The sequence below is a fragment of the Bidens hawaiensis genome, unplaced genomic scaffold (assembly GCF_021521415.1).
Source record: "Bidens hawaiensis isolate Kalapana, Puna unplaced genomic scaffold, B.hawaiensis_p1.1 tig00003775_1, whole genome shotgun sequence".
NCBI lineage: Eukaryota > Viridiplantae > Streptophyta > Magnoliopsida > Asterales > Asteraceae > Bidens > Bidens hawaiensis.
In genome coordinates, this window is record NW_027491217.1 from 234,449 (window position 1) to 256,772 (window position 22,324).

At 35.6% G+C, this 22,324-nt stretch overlaps 3 protein-coding genes and 1 pseudogene across 4 annotated transcripts; 3 read left to right on the forward strand and 1 right to left on the reverse strand.

Moving 5' to 3' along the window:
- Positions 1–1,684, forward strand: LOC143624366 (uncharacterized). The gene is made up of 2 exons (XM_077095051.1): positions 1–227; positions 945–1,684. Exons 1-2 carry the CDS (start codon positions 69–71, stop codon positions 1,596–1,598), a joined length of 813 nt encoding a protein of 270 aa, XP_076951166.1. The 5' UTR covers positions 1–68; the 3' UTR covers positions 1,599–1,684.
- Positions 1,685–3,129: 1,445 nt separating this feature from the next.
- LOC143624382 (uncharacterized) lies at positions 3,130–7,857 on the forward strand. The gene is made up of 5 exons (XM_077095060.1): positions 3,130–3,577; positions 5,210–5,463; positions 5,992–6,283; positions 6,357–6,509; positions 7,288–7,857. Exons 1-5 carry the CDS (start codon positions 3,236–3,238, stop codon positions 7,675–7,677), a joined length of 1,431 nt encoding a protein of 476 aa, XP_076951175.1. The 5' UTR covers positions 3,130–3,235; the 3' UTR covers positions 7,678–7,857.
- Positions 7,858–10,084: 2,227 nt separating this feature from the next.
- Positions 10,085–14,475, forward strand: LOC143624383 (uncharacterized). The gene is made up of 2 exons (XM_077095061.1): positions 10,085–10,142; positions 12,323–14,475. The coding sequence occupies exon 2, from the start codon at positions 12,331–12,333 to the stop codon at positions 14,461–14,463; it is 2,133 nt and encodes a 710-aa protein (XP_076951176.1). The 5' UTR covers positions 10,085–10,142; positions 12,323–12,330; the 3' UTR covers positions 14,464–14,475.
- A 3,199-nt stretch (positions 14,476–17,674) lies between these two features.
- Positions 17,675–20,989, reverse strand: LOC143624367 (uncharacterized; annotated as a pseudogene). Its single transcript, XR_013152097.1, has 3 exons — positions 19,044–20,989; positions 18,696–18,814; positions 17,675–17,934 (listed from the first exon to the last, which is right to left on the reverse strand). The product of XR_013152097.1 is annotated as an uncharacterized LOC143624367 (transcript).
- Between the last annotated feature and the right edge of the window lie 1,335 nt (positions 20,990–22,324).

Here is a 22,324-nt window from a genome sequence, read left to right on the forward strand (position 1 = left end):
CCATCTTCTTCTTCTAATTCTAAATAACCTGCAACTTTTCAATCTATCATCAAACCCTAGGTTAAGTAATGGCGACTGAAGAACCAGTTGTGGCGACGGAGGTTGCTCCGGCGGAGGATGCTCCGGTTGAGACGGCGGCGAAGGAGACGAAAGGTAAGAAGACGAAGAAAGCGGCGGCTGCTACGAAGAAGCCTAGGAAGCCTGCTCAGCATCCTCCGTACTTTGAGGTAATTGATTGCATTTCGGTTATTGAGCTGGTTTTGACCTAATTTTGTTGCTGGTTGATGAAATTGAATTGATGTTTGACCTGAATTTGTTACTGGTTGTTGAAATTGACTGGATGACTGAGCTGATTTTGACCTAATTTTTTATACTAATTGATTGGAATTGACTCGTTATTAGATCTAATTTTGTGTCTGTATGATGAAATTAACTTGTTATTTGACCTAATTTTGTTACTAATTGTTGAAATTAGAACGTTATTTGACCTATTTTGTTACTAATTGTTGAAATTAGAAGTTGTTTGACCTAATTTTGTTACTAATTATTGAAATTAGAACGTTATTTGACCTAGTTTTGTTACTGATTTGATGCAATTGACTCGTTATTTGACCTGATTTTGTGTCTGTGTAATGAAATTGGCTCAATGTTTGACCTAATTTTGTTACTAATTGTTGAAATTAGAATGTTATTTGACCTAATTTTGTTACTGATTTGATGAAATTGACTCGTTGTTTGACCTCTAGTAATTGTAACTGATTGATGAAATTAACTCGAAATTTGACCTAATTTTGCAACTGATTGATGAAATTGACTCGTTGTTTGATTTAATTTTGTTACTAATTGATGACATTGACTAGTTATTTGGCTTAATTTTGTTACTAATTGATGAAATTGACTCAATGTTTGACCTAATTTTGTTAACTGATTGAATGAATGTGCAGATGATTAAGGAAGCAATTGTGACATTGAAGGAAAGAACCGGCTCGAGTCAGATCGCAATCGCAAAGTTCATTGAAGAGAAGCACAAGAACCTTCCGGCCAATTTCAAGAAGATACTGTTGACTCAGCTCAAGAAGTTTGTAGCTGCTGGTAAGCTGGTCAAAGTCAAAGCCTCCTACAAGCTGCCGTCGGCTAAATCTGAATCAGCTCCTGCTAAGAAGAAACCTGCTGCAAAAGCCAAGCCAGCAACCAAGAAAGCCCCGGCTAAGAAGAAAACACCTGCTGCTTCAAAACCTAAAGCTGCAGCTAAACCAAAAGCAAAGCCGGCTGCAAAGACCAAGCCGGTTGCGAAAGCCAAGCCAGCTGCTAAAGCCAAGCCTGCTGCTAAAACTAAGCCGGCCCCAAAAGCCAAACCGGCTGCTAAGCTGAAAGCTGCTGCTCCCGCAAAGAAAAAGGCGGCTCCAAAAGCTAAGCCGGCAGCTAAGGCTGCGAGGACGTCTACAAGGACATCGCCTGGGAAGAAAGCTCCTGTAGCGAAGAAGGCAGCTCCGGTGAAGAAGACATCGGTTAAGAAGGTGGCGGCACCGGCGGCTAAGAAACCAGCAGCTGCGGCGGCGAAGAGAGGTGGGGCGACTACAAGGAAGGCAAAGAAGTGATGATGATGAGTGAGCGTTTGGTTGTAGGTGTTTAGTTTGTATGTTTGATTGTTGGATTATTGATGATGAATCATGTTCATGGGAGTTTATAGAGTTTGATGGATGGTTTTTAGTATATGTAGTTTGTTTAGGTGTTGGATCGTTACAAATTCTGGTTGAAAATTGAAATGGAATCAAAGATGTTTGCCATCTGCTTGATGGCGAGTTGGTTACTTGGTTACTTGTCTGAAAGTTTCTATAAAGTTTGTATTTTTTATTTTTAGTATTTTTCTTTTTTAAATATAAACTCTCTTTGACTAATTGATGCTATCTTTTTACTTAATTTAATAACAAAACACATGGTTTGTGAAAGCAAAAAAAGAGTTTTCTGCTTACATGAGGGCTTATGTGGTGGTGCTTGGCTGCTCGTCACCCCCTCACTGGATATATCTATATCTATATCTATACTATATCTAATATACGAGTTAAGGGCCTTTTAAATTTTAAGAGGTACCACTCTTATTACATATTATATAAGTAATGATGCATAAAATTTTAAAAGTATAGGGGCAAATTAGTCTTTGCTCATTAAAAAACAAGTTACAATAATGGTCCTTAAACTTCAATCAAGTTTTGTTAATTTATTAAGTATTTACACATTTCTCCATAATTCTAAACCAACTATCCACACGACTCTTTAACGACCGTAACTTTTTAACTCTTTAATATTTTTTCTAAAAAACTACGTCATAAAAACGAGCATTTTATTCTCTTTAATTTGAGTATGATATTGCTATAGTTTATTAATTTTTAAAAGATCTAACATGTTACGCGATTACCATTTATTATCGACAACTGGTCGGACATGTTCGGCTAATGATGTTGGAACGGGTTAGATTGGAACATGTTAATACAAAAAGGGTTAATTTAGTTCATGTTTTGATGAGTTTAGATCGAAAGGGTTCATGTCAAAACGGAATTCGGGTTGGAGCTGGTCCGTCAATACGGATTGGGTTAAAAAATAGATTATTTGAAATTACTATACATTTCATCTTTACCTTTTGCTTTTCGCCACCAGTTACGCGCGTTTAAGCATCGGTTACGTGGATAACATACCGAGTTGCTCACGTATAGACGTTATGTGACGCGCTTACTGGCACCGGCTACACGTCCGATGCCACATTAAATGCATACCACCGTCGGGTTACGTACGTACCGTTGCGAGGTTACAAACATACCAACACCAATTACGTTTGCACGTACACCGCTGCATCGCGCGAGCAACTGGCTAGTTATATTATATACACATGTCCTAACTCCTTACAAAAATACTATATTTCTTTATTTAGATAACGGACCGAACTAAAAACTGACAAAAAAACCGAATCAACCAAACCAAATTAATCAAAAACCGATGACCGTGGTTTCATTTTATGCTAACCATCAAACCGTACCAAACCGAACCGAACTTTTTAACACCTTTTCAATTAACCTTAAAAAAGAATCATTTTATAGAACCCTAATCCCACAATAAAACAAACACTTCTTCTTCACTTGTAAACTAAAGTCTAAAGATTCAAAATCTTGATTATCAGTTCATGAACCCACTTCAAATCCAAACACCAAATCAACACCAATCTCTTCATTAACACATACATATGCAAACCCTAACAACAACAATCAACACCCACAAACCCAATTATGGAATCCCGTCATTTTTCACCCAAAACCCTAAATTAAAAAACCCCAATTTGAAACCCAATTACGCTGTTAGAAGCAACCATGTTCAAATTAATTGCAGGGGTAACGGAGTTGAGGTCTCCGTTAACGGTAACCGGCGTTTAATTCCGTTCAGTTTCTCCGGCGAGAAGGAATTTGACGTGGCGACACTTGGCAACCTGTGTGTTGATGTGGTGCTTAATGTTCCAAAGCTGCCGCCTTTAGGGTTTGATGAGAGGAAAGATTATATGGAACAGCTTTCGAATTCGCCTCCGGATAAGGTAGTACTTTTTTTTCTTGGATTTTATTAATTAGGGTTTAGAGCCTTTAGTAATTATAATTAGTTAATCACTTATTATCTTGTTTTTTTTTTTTAAACTGTAGTTATTTTAGAAAGCCCTTGTATATTGTTTTGTTGCAGCTAGGGATGTAAACGAAATGAACGTTTGGCGGGAAGTTCGTTGTTCGTTTATTAAATGAACGGACTGAAATTGTACTTTGTTTTGCTGGATTTAATTATGGCTAGACTAGACTAGGCTCGAGCTTGGCTCATTTATTTAATTATTTTGTATATGCTTTTATATATATATATATATAGAGAGAGAGAGAGAGAGTGAGAGAGAGAGAGAGAGAAACCTTAAAAGAGCTTAAGGTTGGGTTGAGCTCGGATGTGCAATGTGAAATTAATACACAGAAGTCTAAAAGAGGTAAAACTTAGAAATACACAAGAGTTGACGAGCCTAAACAAGCTTCCCATACAATGCTCGAGCTCGATAACTAAACAAGCTTTATTAAGGGTTGGCTCGAGCTCGAAAAAGCTCGGCTCGTTTTTGGCTTTTTATCGATCCGAGCTCGAGTAGCTCGTGAGTAGAAAATAGGTACTCTGTTTTCTTGGATTTTTAATTAGGATTTTGTAATTAATATTTTGTTTTGCAATTATATTTTGTTTTGGTGCAGCTAGTATTAGAAATATTTTGCTTTATCCGATCAGGGGTGATTATGGCTAGGGGTGTAAACAAGCCGAGCCTGAGCTAGACTAGACTAGGCTCGAGCTCGGGCTCGGCTTGTGAGTTGTTTTTTCAAGCTCGGCCCGGTTCATTTATTAATAAACTAGTATAAGGCCCGTGTACTACACGGGTAGTTCTTGAAAATACAATATTTAATAAATAATCAGTATACAAGAAACAATAAACTCGTTAAATACTATTAATACAGTTGTTGCACAATAGTCTTTAAAACAATTTTAAAGTAAAAGATATTTATAAATATCAAATATTTAAAAAAAATATGAAGTAAATATTAAATTAACAAATTTTGAAGCATAAATTTTAAAAATGGTAAGTATTATTTTGGTATTATAAATTTGTTAAAAAGGGTGAGGTTTAATGTAGAAGTGACAAGTGGCAAAACTTGTAGCTTTTTATTAGAGAGTATAGATTTGTATATGTTTTTAATTATTTATATATATATATATTTTGAGAAAAACCTTAAAAGAGCCTAAGGTTGGCTTGAGCTCGGGTGTGCAATGTGAAATTAATACACAGAAGTCTAAAAGAGGCAAAACATAAAAATACACAAGGCTTGATGAGCTTATACGAGCTTCCCATACAAGGCTTGGGCTCAATAACTATACAAGCGTTATTTGAGGCTTGGCTCGAGCTTGAAAAAGCTCGGTTTGCTTTGAACCTTTTATCTATCCGAGCTCGAGTAGCTCGCGAGCGGCTCGGCTCATTTGCACCCCTTATTGCACTTTGTTTTCTTAGATTTAATAGGGTTTGCAGCCTATAACCACTTATTATCTTGTTTCAGAAATATTATTCAAAACTGAATCTTTGATCTCTAATAATTCTGATTTTAAACAAAATTTGATTATTTACGATACCCTTTTGATAAATTATTTGTTTTGGTTATAGAAATATTGGGAAGCTGGTGGTAACTGCAACATGGCAATAGCAGCAGCAAGGTTAGGGCTTCGTTGCAATGCAATTGGTCACATCGGGAACGAAATTTATGGAAAGTTTTTACTTGATGTGCTTCATGACGAGGGGATTAATGTGATCAAAATGAAAGAAGAGGACGATATAGTTAACACATTATCTAGCAGCGAATACGAGACCCTTTTATGTTGGGTGTTGGTTGACCCGTTGCAAAGACACGGGTTTTGCAGGTACACGTGAATTATTAAAGGTTCGTTCATGTTTAAGTTAGTTAGTTTATATTCGAGAGTGTGAACTTTCGGGGTTGCATTTTAGCTGGTATATGGTATAGGTGGCATATATTGACCCGTTTATTTAGTTAAATATCATATATACCCAACCTAAAGTTAACATATTATATATATGCTCTTAAAAGCTAGTCAAAATTTCCTATTTATCCATTTTGTTAAAAAATAATCATTTTAGCCTTAATTTCTAAAATATTTTATTTTCATATTTATTCATTTTAGTTTTAAGTTTTTATATTTAACCATCAACAGTATTTTTCTCTAAATATGAGATTCACCCATTTCAATATAAACAAGTTATTGTTGATGGTTAAATATAAATTTCTAAGATTAAAATGGGTATATACAAATTTTTAAAGTTTTAGAAAATTAAGGGTATATGTGGAATTCTCTCTTTACTTATGAACGAGTTGATTTGGGTTATATTTTATCTAACATTTAACTAGTATTTGACCATGATTTATTTATTAGTCGGGCAGATTTTAGCAAGGAGCCTGCGTTTGCATGGATGAAAACGTTATCTGATGATGTGAAGTCAAACATACAAAAGTCAAAGGTCCTGTTTTGTAACGGGTATGGTTTTGATGAGCTACCCGCGGGTCTCATTACTTCTGCACTCGAGTATGCAGTTGCAGTCAACACGTCTGTCTTTTTTGACCCTGGCCCGAAAGGGAAGTCACTTGCGGTTGGAACACGTGAAGAACAAGATGCGCTTGCAAAGTTGTTGAGGTTTAGTGACGTTCTTCTTTTAACTTCAGAAGAGGTTTGTTTCTTGTTTTTGCACAAATCGTATGATTTGTTTTTTAGTTAATGATTTATTATTATTTTTTTATTAGGCGGAATCAATGACGGGCTTGCGGAATCCGGTAGCAGCCGGAAAGGAGTTGCTTGGCAATGGTGTTCGCACGAAATGGGTGATAATTAAAATGGGATCAAAGGGATCTGTTTTAATCACTAGAACGGGCATATGTTGTGCGCCTTCGTTTAAGGTAACATTTATGGTGTTTTGTTGTTTAATGGCATATGACGCGTGTTTTTCTTTAAGGTTTTAATGATATTATTATATTGTGTTCTGACTTAAATAGGGTGTTTGGATTTAATTTTAACTGTCAAAAGGCGCTCATATTGTAATTTTTAAGGCAAAAAAAAAAATAAATAAAAAAACTTCTACCTCATATATTAAAAAAATCAGATGATTATTGAAAAATATTGTTTTTTGAAATCGTACTTGGAACACTAATTATTTTTAAAAAGTTGCAGACTTTTGGGCAAAATGTGATCAGGGTCAGCCCGACCCGTTTAAGCCCATACCAATATTACCCAACATCCCATACCTATATTAATCAATTCTAATGCAAATGCACAACCAATTCTTACATGTCTATTGAAAAACTCATATTATCATCGACAAATATAAGTTTTTGAAATCATACGCGACACATTAATTATTTGAAAAAAGTTGCATATTTGTAGGCCAAATGTGTTCTGGATCAACCCGACCCGTTTCAACCCATACCAACATCACCTAAATCTAGTAGATTTACGTGTAATGCGACAAATAATAACCCTTTTGTTAAAAGTTGTTAAGAAGATCAGATTATTATCAAATATCATTATTTTTTGATATCGTACCCATTATTTGTAAAAAGTTGCAGACTTTTAGGCAAAATGTGTTCCGGGTCAACCTGACCCGTTTTTTTCCCTTATCAGTATTTCTCAATTCTAATACTAATAATAATACAAACACATGACCAATTCTTTCAACAGGTTAATGTGATGGACACAGTTGGATGTGGGGACAGTTTCGTGGCTGCAATCGCCTACGGTTACATACACAACATGCCATTGGTTCACACACTAACCATAGCCAACGCAGTCGGTGCAGCAACCGCAACAGGCTGTGGGGCCGGTAGAAACGTTGCAAATTTGCAAGACGTTACAAGACTCATGAAGGAATCAAACCTTAACGAAGACGACAGCTTTTGGAACACGTTACTCAATGAAAACTTAAACAAAGAAGACGTCACGATTCTGTCAAAGACAACAGTTAAGGGGACCAAGAACCGATTTTTAAACGTTGTAAACCTTCAAAAGGTGGTTAGTGAGGTTTTGCTTGAACTTGAAGCTTCATTGGCAGATGGGATATTGTCTTCTTGAGATTTATGTGGGATTTTAATTTTGTATTTTTGATTGTTTAGAGCAGGAAATTAAAGTGTTAGAAACTGAGATTTTGATTTGGTTGATTGGTTATGGTGTTTGGTTTATAAGCAGTGAGGTTCACGGTTAAGTCTGTAATCAAGGCGTTTATTTTGGAACTAATAATATGATAAGACCGCGAAACCGCTTTAATTTACATAATTTTGCTGTATTGCATGTGGATTTATTCTAAAAAAAGTATTGTATTTATAATATTTTGCCTAATTGTCTATATATGCATGTATAGCCCTGCTTGCGGTGCGCATATATGATGTATATATGTGTGAACCCTCGGGTGGGCAAAAGTGAAATTGCACTAATTTTGATGTTATTTTACTAATCTCGTGAAAATAACGTTAAAAGTGACGGACGGTTAATCAGACATCATGTAGTGGCGTTGATAGCTGAAAGATAAGGGTACATGCACCGATCAGCCGGTGTCCCGATGATTGAGTGCTATGTGCCTTATGTCCAAGACTTGATGCAAAACTACTATCGAGCCGGGGGTCTCACCGGAAGCAGCCTCTCTATCCCTATGGGGTAGAGGTAAGGCTGCCTACATCTTACCCTCCTCAGACCCTACCATAGCTTTGCTATTTGTTGGATATACTGAGTATGATGATGATGATGATGATGATGATGATGATGTATATATGCATGTACATTACATGTATATTTGCATATTTTTTTAGTTTTGACCTAGTGAAACTTTTTTTTAATATTAGAGATTTGTCGAGCAAAAAGTCAAAAGAGTCATGCGTTCAACATAAAACTGGTTATGAAATAAACGAGTTAATTATGAGTCAATTAAGGCTGTTTTATATGATAATGATTCAAAAAGGATTTGACTTGTTTAACTTAACAGAGCTAAAGTGAGACTCGTTTTAAGTTACATATCTAAATTTCGAGCTTAGCTCATGAGAAAATCACAAAATTGAAATCGACTTGTTTATTGTTAACCATTTTTTTATAAGCTACATATCTAAAGTTCGAGCTTAGCTGATGAGAAAGTTTTAGAATATCAATAAATGGTATGAAATGATGGATGCTTATGAAAATTATGTTTAGGATTCCTTATTTCACCTCATTATAACTTTTTTTTGCATAAGGCAAAAAGTTAATAAGTCATAAGTTGATTAAATAAGCAAATCCCAAACACCCAAGTCAAAAGTTAGGATTCTCATTTTAAAGTGCTTTCATATCATTTTGAACTTTTTATAGTTCCTTTCGTATGTTATTACTACTACAGATGTAACTAATGGAAATTGTAATTATGACAAATCGTATTTGGTATCAAACTATCAATTACAACTTGTTAACAATTTTAAACATATAACAATCCAATTTTTTCCATTTACACACACAAGCATAAAGGGTAAATAACAAAACTAAGTACAATAAAACGTATTTTCCATTTCGTTTTACGCCTCCAAAACGGTCAGGCTAGCCCTACTCCAAGCAAGTGAATTACGAATAATAATAGTAATAATGGAAAATTCTCATAATAGCCTATTTAAATAATGTGTTTCCAAAATTATCCTTAATAATTCAAGTTTCTAACTTTGTCCCTTTGTTATATCGTCTCCGACGACATGATAGCGAACACCGACGATGCGTTACTGAAACAAATAGGATAACGACACGTGGGCGGAATTTGGTCGGAATAGGTCGTCGACGATGCGTTAGTGGATAACGCATCGCCGCTACCCTACGTTAGCAACATAACGCATCGTCAACCCTATGTTATACGTAACGTAGGGTAGCGGCGATGCGTTATCCACTAACGCATCGTCGACGACCTATTCTGGCGAAATTCCTGTCACGTGTCGTTATCTTATTTGTTTCAGTAACGCATCGTCGGTGTTCGCTATCATGTCGTCGGCGACGAGATAACAAAGGAACAAAGTTGTAAACTTGAATTATTGAGGACAATTTTGAAAACACATTCTTTTAATGGGCTATTATGGGAATTTTCCCTAATAATAATAAATAGATAGAAATAAGAAAAAAAATAAAATAAATTAGAATAAAGAATAATAGTTTTGACAGTAATGAGGAATTAGAAGGGGTAAAATAGTAAACACAGAAAAACAAAAGGCAAAATAACCATCCAGATGACGTAATTGCCCTCTGTTGTATCAGCAAAAATAAAAGCCCTAATACTCTTTTATCATTTTTCATTCTTCGTTTTCCCCTTGTTACCCTTCGTCTCATTCTTCTTCCATCCAGGTAATAATAATAATAATAATAATAATAATAATAATAATAATAATAATAATAATATCATCACTCTCACTCACCCGCCAATTTTTCAAACTGTTTATTCACAGCAACAATCAATTGCTCATTCCGGTTTTGTTACTGTTTGCAGATCTACGAAGCTTATTTATTCACTCAATTGTTTCAGCTGCTGGATTAAACAATTGGTGAGTTTTTTTTATATTATGGGTTCGGTATTTTTTCGGGTCGGGTCGGGTCGGGTCGTGTCGTCTCATATAACCCTTAAATGTACGAATTAAATTAAATTAAATTAACGTGTTTTTATTATCATTTATGATTTATCAGCATGGGTTTGGATTAAACACTAATTAAATTAACGTGCTAGCTGTGAGAATCAGGTAATGTAATTATATATACAAATTACATTACCTGATTCTCACAGCTAGCACGTTAATTTAATTCGTGTTTGATCCAAACCCATGCTGGTAAATCATAAATGATAATCGTAAACGATCGAACAAAGACTAACCTTGATTCTTGTTACTCATATTGGATTTGAAAATTAAAATCAAAATCTAAAATATGAAAATCAAACAGTTTGGAGTCTAGTAGCAGGCCGTCTACGAGAATTGTTAAAAAAATATGGGCTTTAAGTAAAAGAGTTTATTTTTTAATAAAAAAATGGGCTTAAATGAGTTGAGTAATTAGGTTTAAACATTATGAATACTTATTTTTTTCAAATATATATATATATATATATATATATATATATATATAAGTTTTTTTATTTAAATTCAGGCCTACTGGGGTGATCAGGGCAGGGAGGAGGGGACGGTCAACCTTCCCGTCCCCCCTTTATAACCGACCCTCCCTATGTGGGCCATTCTTTATCATTGAGGGCTGCCTGGTCGCCTGGTCCGTTGGTGCTAGAGTCGACACAATCTTGGAACTCAGGAGGCGTTAATGATTGGATGTTATGTTTTTTTTAATTGTTTTAAATATTTCAGATTATATATATATATATATATATATATATATATATATATATATATATATATATCAATCATATCTAGGTTTTATATGTTAATTGGGTTATTGGCCTACTTTTTATTTGAAAATTTGGGCTTTTTTACTATAGTTTTTAAAATATAATGTTACTTTTGGTCAATTGTCCAATTCAATTGGTATTAGTATTTAGTAGTTTTCATAGTTTCTTTAAAGTTATATAAAGAAACTAAAAAAGTTATTTACTAAAATGCTTTTAACTAAAATTTTCATCACCAGTGGGTTCAAATTATTTTTTTTAAAAACCATAATTTGTTCGCTCACCGGTAAGGAGTGGGTTCGTTCATTAATACGGTACTATACAGATATATAAAACCGAAAAAAGATAGGGTAGCCTCTGCTCCTGATAATAGTGTGTTTTTTGTGATGAATTTAACATATTTAGTGGTTGTTCAAATTTTATGCATACTATCAGGGTTTGGTGATGTTTTATTTTGTGCTTTTAGCTTTAGTATGAAGGTTTATTGTAGCTCATTAGCTTAATCTGCCTTCCAGATTTAAAACTATTCATCAGATGAGTGCATTGTGATCTGTACATGTATCTGCATTTCATTATTCATATGAATGTTAAAACTCAAAGCTCTGAATTTCTGATTCACGGAAACAAAACAGTAGCTTGTTATGATTTTTCAAAGTTTTTAGTAGGGTTGTAAACGAACCAAACCAAACATGGCCTTGTTAATATTCGTCCGATCGGACAAACGAACTGTTCACGAACGCAAACAAACACTAATGAACATAGACAATGTTTTATTGATTTGGTCAATCAAGAATAGTCAGTGTCAAGTGTCAACAGTTTAGTCAGGCTCTCAAGTTTGTGTTTTTTTTATTATTTATATTCATATGTTTTTATTAATGGCCATTTTTGTTAACACGTAAATTCCACTTTTACCTTGCATTTATTTTCAAGGATTTGAACCGACAACTTCACAGCTTTCATATGTTTATTTTACAATAATTTTAGTTACATAACGCTCATATATATATATATATTTGTTTTATAGTTAAAACTTTTGTTTAAATGTATTTGATAAAATTAAAAAAGTCATTAAAAACCTTTTATGAACAAGCAACTGAACGGACACTTCCCGCTGAATAGTTCGTCAAATGTTTGGTTCGTTTACAGCCGTAGTTTCTAGGTCTACTGTTTTAGGTCAAATAATGATCATTAATCTTTTATATAAAACTGCTCTGTAGTTCATCATTGTAAGCTGTTTTCATTTTATATTTGAGCTTAAATAAATACACATCATTATGGGTTTTAATACAGTAAACAAAATTACAAAATATATTGATTTTAAACTTGATTTTGTTCAAACAGGTGATGTTATGGAGAACCACAACCTGATTGTTGGTCAACGGTCCGACATACCATGGCATGCACACGCTTTGATGCCCAGTCAGAATCATAACTTGGGACCAGGACAAAACCTAAAGAACGAAAACGAGTTGTCACGTCATCGTCACGATCACGAACTGCTTCTGGACCACGAGATACCATCCATGCCACATCATCATGGTAATGGGGAAGTAACTGAGTTTGACGATGCCAACCAACACGAATCTAGATACAATGACGATGATGACGATATGGATCATCACAATATTGGTCAACCATCGGTCAACAATCCCGATTCCCAGTTAGTTCTTGCTGATCAATACAACCCGATATCTTACCTCCAGCCCGAACCCGTGCTCGCAAATCACGTAATCCAAACCCGAACCACACCGCCACCAAACTGTGAACTAACCGTCGGTCAAGAGTTTCCCGACGTCGCCAGCTGCCGCAGGGCGTTAAGACACACCGCCATCACGCTTCATTTCGAGATCCAAACGGTTAAATCTGACAAAACACGTTTTACCGCCAAATGTGCAAGCGAAGGCTGCCCGTGGAGAATACACGCTGCCAAACTGCCAGGTGTCCCGACTTTCACAATCAGAACCATCCATTCAGAACATAACTGTGGCGGGATCGCTCATTTGGGCCATCAACAAGCCTCGGTTGATTGGGTTGCGACCACCGTTGAACAACAGCTCAGAGAAAACCCGCAATGCAAGCCCAAAGAGATTCTTGAAGAAATCCATCGTGCCCACGGGATTACATTATCTTACAAACAAGCCTGGAGAGGAAAAGAACGGATCATGGCGGCTTTACGCGGCTCATTTGAAGAAGATTACCGTTTTCTCCCTCTATATTGTGAGCAGATTCGTCGCACAAATCCTGACAGTATCGCGTCTGTTTACGTGAACCCAAATGATAACTGTTTTCAACGGCTTTTTATCTCGTATCAAGCTTCGATCTACGGGTTTTTAAACGCATGTAGACCGCTTATCGGGCTCGATCGGACCGTTTTGAAAAGCAAGTATCTTGGAACATTGCTTTTCGCTACAAGTTTTGATGGTGACGGCGCGTTATTCCTGTTAGCGTTCGGTGTTGTCGATGAAGATAGCGAAGATAATTGGATGTGGTTTCTTTCTGAGCTTCATAATTTGTTGGAAATCAACACCGAAAACATGCCGAGACTGACAATATTATCCGACCGTCACAAAAACATCATAGACAGCGTCGAAGTAAATTTCCCGACGGCTTTCCATGGGTTTTGTATGCGCCACCTTAGCGAGAGCTTTCGGAAAGAATTCAACAACACGATGCTCGTCAACCTGCTTTGGGACGCTGCAAGCGCGCTTACGTTAATGGAATTCGAAGCGAAGATTCTTGAAATCGAAGAGATATCTCAAGAAGCTGCTTATTGGATAAGACGAGTTCCACCACGTTTATGGGCAACCGCGTGTTTCGAAGGGACCCGTTTCGGTCACTTGACGGCTAACATAGTCGAATCGCTAAACCCATGGATTCTAGAAGCTTCCGGACTCCCGATCGTTCAAATGATGGAATGCATTCGCCGACAGTTAATGATATGGTTTAACGAGAGGCGAGAAATGAGTATGCAATGGACCTCGATTCTTGTCCAGTCTGCTGAGAGACAGGTTTCAGAAGCAATTGATCGGGCCCGAACGTATCAAGTTCTTAAAGCAAACGACACCGAATTCGAGGTTATTTCACATGAAGGGACTAACATTGTTGATCTCAGAAACCGGCGGTGTTTGTGTCGGGGATGGCAGCTTAACGGGATCCCGTGCGCGCACGCAGTGGCAGCGCTTTTATCGTTGAGACAAAACGTGCAGCGGTTTACCGAGAGTTGCTTCACGGTGGCTAATTACAGGAAAGCGTATTCACAAACGATACATCCGGTTCCTGATAAGACGATGTGGACGGATATACCCTCACAGTGTGACGGGATTGATATTATTATTAACCCACCAAAGTTGATTAGGCCACCAGGGCGGCCGAGAAAGAGGAGGGTGAGATCGGACGATCGGGGTCCTGTGAAACGGGTTGTGCATTGCAGTCGGTGTAACCAGTCCGGACATTTTAGGACTACCTGTTCTGCTCCGATTTGACCTGACCCATTTACTGTCAAGTGGATCGTGATGGACGTTATTGGGTACGGGGCTAAAGGGTGCTGGCTGACCTGTGTTTTGAGGTTAACACTTGCTTAATATGGTCTTAAAAAGACTTTAGGTTTGAGTATGGTATTTGAGTATTTACTGTTTTGAGTTATAATGCAAACGGTTGAATATAATTACTTTTAATGAGAGGTTTATAACATGTTTTGAAAAGTCATGTTTATATTGTGTTTTAAGTAGAAAATGATGGTTTGATAATTGATATACAGAAAATGGATGCTACAGGTTGGTTATACACACAATACTTAAAACTAGGGCTATCAATTTATGACACGGACCTGTTAACACGACACGAGTTTTAACAGGTTTGGGTTTGAGCTTAACATGTTTCGTGTCTTAAACAGGTCGACCTGTTACGACATGTTTAAATTCCTGTCATAACAGGTTAAAGACCTGTTAACCTATTAGTAACCCGTTTAGATTTTTATTAAATACACCCCTAAAGTCATAATTACAAACGATATTTCACTAATGGTCGTTAGAACACACACGATATTATCTTTTTTATGGATGTTATGATTTGCATCTATGGTTTTTTTTTTCAAATATGTTATGTATTTATCGTCTTTTATTTATAATATGTTATGGATTCGTGGTTTTTTGTTTCAAATATGTTATGAATTATCTATTAATTAAAGACTTTTATGCCCGTTTTGAAAATTTTGGTTTTGTTAAACATGTATTACTCATTGTGTCTTTAAACATGTCACTTAACAGGTTCGTGTTTGGAAAAAGTGACACGATTAGTTATCTTGTCGTGTTCGTGTTTAGCACAACAGGTCATCGTGTCTTATCGTGTCGTGTCTGACATGTTATGAGTTATGACAACCCTACTTAAAACAACACATCACAGTCTACATTTAGACGCGTAATTTTTTTCGAAACCAATCCGTACGCTGCAATACAAGTTCAGGATTTATGAACTTATATAGACACGATTTTAAAGAAGTAACAAGATTAACTGATTAATTAAAAACATTTTGATTTATATGGTTTGGTTTTTGGTTCATGTTTTATACTCCAATCTTGTTGAGTTGAAACTATAAACACACTGGGTTGGTGGTTCATTGTCAAAGGCAAAACCTTTAAACACTACGGGTTTGAAGGGTTTGTGAGATCTTGGGTTGAAGCCCCACAAACAAAAAAATATATTAAAAGAAAATCGTTATAAAAAAATAAAAAATAAAACCTAACTTGTTGAGCTAAAGAATAACAAATCATCTTAACAAGATATTAAAAGAAATTGCCATGTCTCTATACTGCAAGAGAACCAAAATCACATAGGGTATTCGAGTTTCGAAGATCAGTCACTAAATCAAGTCGATTTAGTGTCGTTAAAATTTTTTGTCAATCGTTTTTTATAACAGTTTCTTTTGAACCACAGGTGACTATTTTTTAAAAACTACTCGTTTCGACTTGTTCTTTCCGACATGTTTCTTCAAACCTCGTTTCGACTTGTCCGTCATCGTTGGTGTTGGTGAAACTTGTTAAACGAGACGATATTTAAGGGTATGGGGTGGCTTGGAGGAGATTTAAATAATAATTCGTTTATTATTTATTAATAAGTTTGTCTTATTTTAGTTAAGTTAGTCTTATCCTAAACGTATTTGAGTTAGATTCAAATTGTGTATTTGAATACGAGTAGGACTCGAATTAAGGGTGTTATGTAAACCCTTGGTTCACATAGGTTTATTAAGTTTTTTCCATTAGTTGGTTTTCTTAATATAAAGTTGAATTATTTTGTTTGTCAAGTAAAGTTCCGGTTGGTGTAATTTAATTACTTTGTGAGATCAAAGCAATTATCATATTCTTGTTCGTACAGTAGAGGCACACAACAACAATATCAATTATTGAGTTCAGTAGCATAAGAAACTCTTTTCTTGTTTGTGCAGAAAGGAAGTTGAGCTGCAGCATTGGTTTGTGACAACACTTGTGAAACTCTTTTGGTTTAACAAAACTTAGTTATTATAATCTGTTTCTTTGAATTGAATATCCCGGGCAAATGAAATTATCCTACTAAACATACAAATAACAAACTAGTGTAATTATGTTATAATAAAAAGTAATTATGTTATAATAAAAAATAAGATATTACGTGTAATAGAAATTACTCTAGTTCAAAAATATAATAATAATTACTCTAGTGTTAAAATTTAAATTACACTAATTATTTGTACACTTCTCACGATAAAAGTCGTTTATTAAGTTAAGGGGCTGTTGGAAATGAAAGAAACAAGGCCGTCAATCTAACTTTTAACTGTAAATCTATCCATCTGTATCTCATAATCTGATTTCTTTTTCTAATTTTCAACCTCATTTGACAATATTTATAAGCTATCGACAAAGTTTTTAATTGTCCTAGTTCTTCGCCTTGGGGCGAACCCATTCTATATGTGAATAATAAGGAAGGATATTTTTGCATTTGTGTTGATTATCGTGAAATCAACAAGCTTACTATCAAAAACCATTATCCTTTACCAAGAATGATGATTTTTTTATCAACTTCAAGGTGCTGATTGTTTCTCAAAATTCGATCTACGTTCGGGGTACCACCAACTTTGTGTTCATGATAATGGTATTCGAAAGACCGCCTTTCGTGCATGTTATGGTCATAACGAGTTCATGGTCATGCCATTTGGTTTTCAGGGACCTTATGAACCGTTTTTGCAAACGCCATTTAGACAAGTTTGTAATTGTTTTCATCAACAATATCCTAATATATTCTAAATCTAAATCCGACAATGAGAAACACTTACATTTGATTTTGGATCTTTTGAAAAAAGAACAATTATACGCCAAATTCTTCAAGTGTGAATTTTGACTAAAAAAAGTTTAATTCTTGTACCACGTTGTCAACGAAAAGGATATTCATGTAGATCCCGCCAAGATGAAGGAAGATTCATCTTTCCATGTTTGCACCCTGGACCTGTAAGTTTTGCTTTAGATAGATTTCTTTTCGAGGCTAAAGAATCACCATTGACTCACTATCTACACGACGTTTGTGCGTCATGCCTGTCGTACCAGCAAAAAATAGTCATATTGCACGTACCATAAGTCAAGTCACGACGATCTGCCATGGTTCATTAACAACTTACGTGCCAAGAAAAGATAACAAAGCATACGGTGAAATTGTCCGTATAAACGAAATAATGAATCATGTACTGTAATGTTGTGTGTACCAATATGTATACAAGTATATGAGATATAAATTGATCTGCAACATGAATTTTACCCATTGGGTATGGTTTTTATATGTATCTAAAAGAATAAAATAATACTAAAAAAAAATGAAAAGTTAACCGCTATATGACCACTATGCTCAAAAACCTTGTTGGGCGCTTGTAAATTTAGCAACCCGTATCACCTCCTCGAAGCGATATTTCAAAAATCTCACCAATATAAACACTGCAAAAATAAGCAAATATTAGGCAAACTGAACATAAGAATCAATAGCTCCATAAAGCCATGTACAATTGACCAAGAAAAAAAAGTTTGACTTTTTAAGGTCAACTCTGAGTTTTGGATGTGAGTTGTAGAATGGATTATGTGATGTTGAACCAAATAATCATATAGAAATGATTATTTGACTCAAAAATCATAAGTAGCCAAACATTAAAAACTGATAATTAGATAATCATTCCAAAATGCATAAACATTTGTTCTAAAATTTGGTACTACATTTTATTATTAGAAGCAAAAGATTGTAATGAATTTGCATTTAACATGGTGGTGATTAGTATTTTAAAAAAGTAAGAAAGTATAGGTAAACATGACACATTTTGACTCAAATCTGTGTTTACGGTTTACCTATTACCCGACCATACCATTTTGGCACATAACACGCCCAAAGGCTAAAGAGAGCCATTAGAGAATAACTAAGTGATTTAAGCAAACATTAAGTTGCATAATTAAACTAGTAACGGTCATCTGTAAGCTCAAAATGAATAACACTATTGTTATAGCAACCATAACTGTTATTCAGACTCGATAACCAATACGTGGTTATCATCAATTACAAAGATCAGCACTATTGGCATGTTTAACCTAGTATCAATAACTTTAATCGAATTGTGTTTTTAACTCTATCCATGTATTGCAAGTTGCAAAATAAATTTAAAACTTCATGTAGCGTATAAATTTAAGAATAAAAATAAAAAATTTCTCACCTAGCATGCCTCTTAAAATTCTTTTTAACTGAATCTTCAAAAAGCTTGCAGCTGCTCCGATTGTTTTGCTGATAAACAGCAAATGAAAAGTTCCACAATAAAGTTTTCCACAAACAAATCTGTGAAAAAAGGTACTTGTTAGGGTATTATAACTTTTTCAATCCGTTTAGGTATTTAAAGTTTTTTCAGTTCCTATCTAGTTATTGGTTTTGACCATTTATCCGCTATATTTACCAAAACATATTGCTTTAAAAAGCCTTAATTAGCAAAACAACCACCCCTAATGTATAATCCATTAGATCTATGGCATACGGTTTATTTATTTATTTTGGGGGGGGGGCTAATTACCTGCTGGATGTGCAGCCTGACATGGATGATATACCAGCTTAAAGCTTCCCAAATCAAGCTTTGTAAGACATCGATTATGACAGTTTTCCCGTCATTTCTTTTGCTCTTCTCTTGTTAAAATTCACAATATATGATCAAAAATGTTAACTGTTAGCCTACTTCAAGAACCGCTGAAAGCATATCCAAATATTGCTTATATTTTTCATCTTTGGATAACAAATCTACCATCAACGAGACCGTGGAAGCATCCGGTTTGACTTTATTCTCCACCATTTTCTTAACCAACTCGACCACTTTGGGTCGAATATCCAAACCTTTTCTCATAAACGCATTAAAAGTAACCGCATTTGGAGCACACCCATTCTCAATCATTTCAAGAAACAAAAAATCCGCCTTTTTTAACTGACCCGTTTTACAAAACCCGTGTATCATGATCGTATACGTCACCACGGTCGGTTTTAACCCTTTTGACGGCAATTTTGTAAAAACGTCCCAAGCGGTCTCCACACGTCCACTTTTACACAATCCGTCAATCATCGAGTTATAAACCCTAATCCCTAATTCAACCCTGTTATTTTCTAAAACTTGAAGCAAGTCTAAAGCTTTCAAAACATGCTCTTTTTTACAAAGTCCGGTTAATAATACGTTATACGTACAGGAACTTGGAGTGAGATGATAAACCGGCATCTCATCGAACAACTTTTGTGCACCCAAAACATCACCTTTCTGTAAAAGACCCGTTAATAACGCGTTATACGTAACAACATTTGGTTTAATATTTTCACGAATCATTTGTTTAAATATCCACAAAGCTTCTTCTACTCTCCTAATCTTGACATACCCGTTAATAAGCACATTGTGAACTTGAACATCGGGGTCAATACCATTATCCACCATCGATACATACAACTCTTTCGCTTTATCAATCTTTCCCTCCAAACAATACGCATGCATCAACGTGCTATACAATAAAGCTTCAAGCTTTACTCCTTTCCGACCCATCAACTCAAACAATCCGCTCGCCTCATTCAATCTCCCGTCTCTACAAAACAAATTAACCAAAAGATTAAACACGGTCACACTCGGACAAATCCCTTCGTCAACCATCTCGAAAAACAAACACTTCGCCTCGTCTAAATCTAGAAAAGCCAAACCACTAATCAACGAACTAAACGAAACCCCATCCGGCGAAATCCTTCGCACTCTCATCTCGTGAAAAATCTCCTTCGCCTTACTCACACGTCCGTTTTCACAAAGACTCTCGATCAACATACTATAACACACAACGTTCGGCTTACAAACCAACCCTAAACTCGCATCCCCCCTCATAACATCTTCATGAAACCTAACCGCAACATCCACCTTACCCGCTCGACACAACCCATTAACCAAAGTCCCATAAGTCACCCCATGAGGCCTAACCCCTAAAAAAAACCATCTTTTTAAACACTCGAACCGCTTCAAGAATATTATTATTATTGTCACCCTTAACCTTAACTAACCCTTTAATCAAAGAAGTATAAGTAACACAATTAGCAACAAAACCCTTTTTTAAAATAACCCCTAAAACCCCAAATCCAAGACCCACTTCATTAACATTACAATAGCAATCAAGAATAATATTAAAAGTGATCAAATTAGGGCAAATTGGGAGATGGGTGTTGTTCAATTTGCGGTAAAGAATGATGGCGAGATGGGTATTTGAAACGGAAGCGAGTAATTGGTTGAATTTGGAGATTGGTGGGATGGGTTGTAAGAGGATCATGTAATTGAAATAGTGTATTGCGGTGTTAGGGTTTGATGTTGTTATTATGGTGGGTAATTGGGGTTTAGGGGTAATTTGGGAAATGGGTTTTGGGTGTTGGATGGATTGGTGAAGTAAAGATGAAAGCTTGGTGGCATTGGTGGAAGAATGTGGGGTTCTTCTGAAGCTCATGGAACCAGAAGGAAGAAGAGTTATGTTGGGAAGAAGATCCAATCCAAATATTAGTATAAATGTTTTTTTTTTAATAATTTTGGAGTATTTTGAACATTGCCTCGTTTTTGAGAGCTCCATTGCGGGTGTCGCCCCACTTTTAGCTGAACTATGTTGTTTTAACCGGACATATGTTGGTTTTAAAGTTTGGCTTGCGTTCCGAGAGAAATCATACTTCCGGCTGCCACTTGACAGTCGTTATGCCACCACAAGAGCTTAAATCTCTGACGTAACACATAGATTGACAAAAACCTGGGTGGGTCAAGGATAGCGTAGCTCAAGTCTTTCATTGCCATAATCCATCAAAAGTGATACAAGTGGAATTTGAAGTTGAGTTTTCACCGAAGAATCCAAAACTCCTACCACTAAACCAAAAGTGAGGATTATTGTATAATGTATTGTAGTTGATTATTTATTTTAGTTGAAAGAAATATTTCTTGTTTATTGGGCGAGTTTTTATAAAAAAGAATGAAATAATATAAAAAGAGAGATGCAAAATGTAAAAATGTAACAGTCAAGACCGTTTACACCCCATGATTTTCCTCCTTATTGTTTTTGTGTTTGCTTATCAAATCCAACATGCCTTGGTATCTTTACCCAATCATGTATAAGGCTATCCGTACTAAGCGGGAATTTACGACGAATTTGGGGTGATGAGGGCAAGCACACCGCCCTCAGGGGCGATAATGGGGGCGGCGCAAGGAATTTGTCGCCGTTGGTTGTGTAGATATTATTATTATATTATTATGTTTGTGTGATATATATATATATGTCTGTGTGTGTGTAAGGCTACAACACCATTATACCTCAAAAACAAATTTACTGATTGGGCGTCACGTGTCGTAATTCACCTAATTTGTAGCCCCTCCATTACACATACCTTAATAGACCATTAAAAGCAATGCGAATTAAGGTTGTTTCTTACACAATAAGCATCATATATCTCCAACATTAACAACTTACGTGATAATGCGATTTTAGTGGAAATATGAACCAATTAATTCTTAAATCATTTGTTTATGTATGTGTAAAGAATTTAAAGTCAGGTAACATTTTAACCCATCTTGTTTTCAACGCCTCTTAACCATGAAAGGAGTGGTATGTCACTCAATAACCCCTCTCAAATCAGTTTTAACTTACTGGACGTTAAGGTATACCCCTAAGCCTAACATTTAATTAATTTCAAAAAAGTTAACCTTTTTTTTCAATTAAGTTTACTAGTCTTATGCCTTTTTTTTATTTCTTTTCATACACTCACATTTATATATAAATAATGACGGTAAGGGGCGAAGGATAGTTGTGGCCT

Coding starts and splice junctions, on each gene's coding strand:
- LOC143624366 (XM_077095051.1), top strand. CDS start 69: ATGGCGACTGAAGAACCAGTTGTGGCGACGGAGGTTGCTCCGGCGGAG. Junction 228..944: donor AGCATCCTCCGTACTTTGAG/GTAATTGATTGC, acceptor ATGAATGTGCAG/ATGATTAAGGAAGCAATTGT.
- LOC143624382 (XM_077095060.1), top strand. CDS start 3,236: ATGCAAACCCTAACAACAACAATCAACACCCACAAACCCAATTATGGA. Junction 6,284..6,356: donor TTCTTTTAACTTCAGAAGAG/GTTTGTTTCTTG, acceptor TTTTTTTATTAG/GCGGAATCAATGACGGGCTT. Junction 6,510..7,287: donor GTTGTGCGCCTTCGTTTAAG/GTAACATTTATG, acceptor TTCTTTCAACAG/GTTAATGTGATGGACACAGT.
- LOC143624383 (XM_077095061.1), top strand. CDS start 12,331: ATGGAGAACCACAACCTGATTGTTGGTCAACGGTCCGACATACCATGG.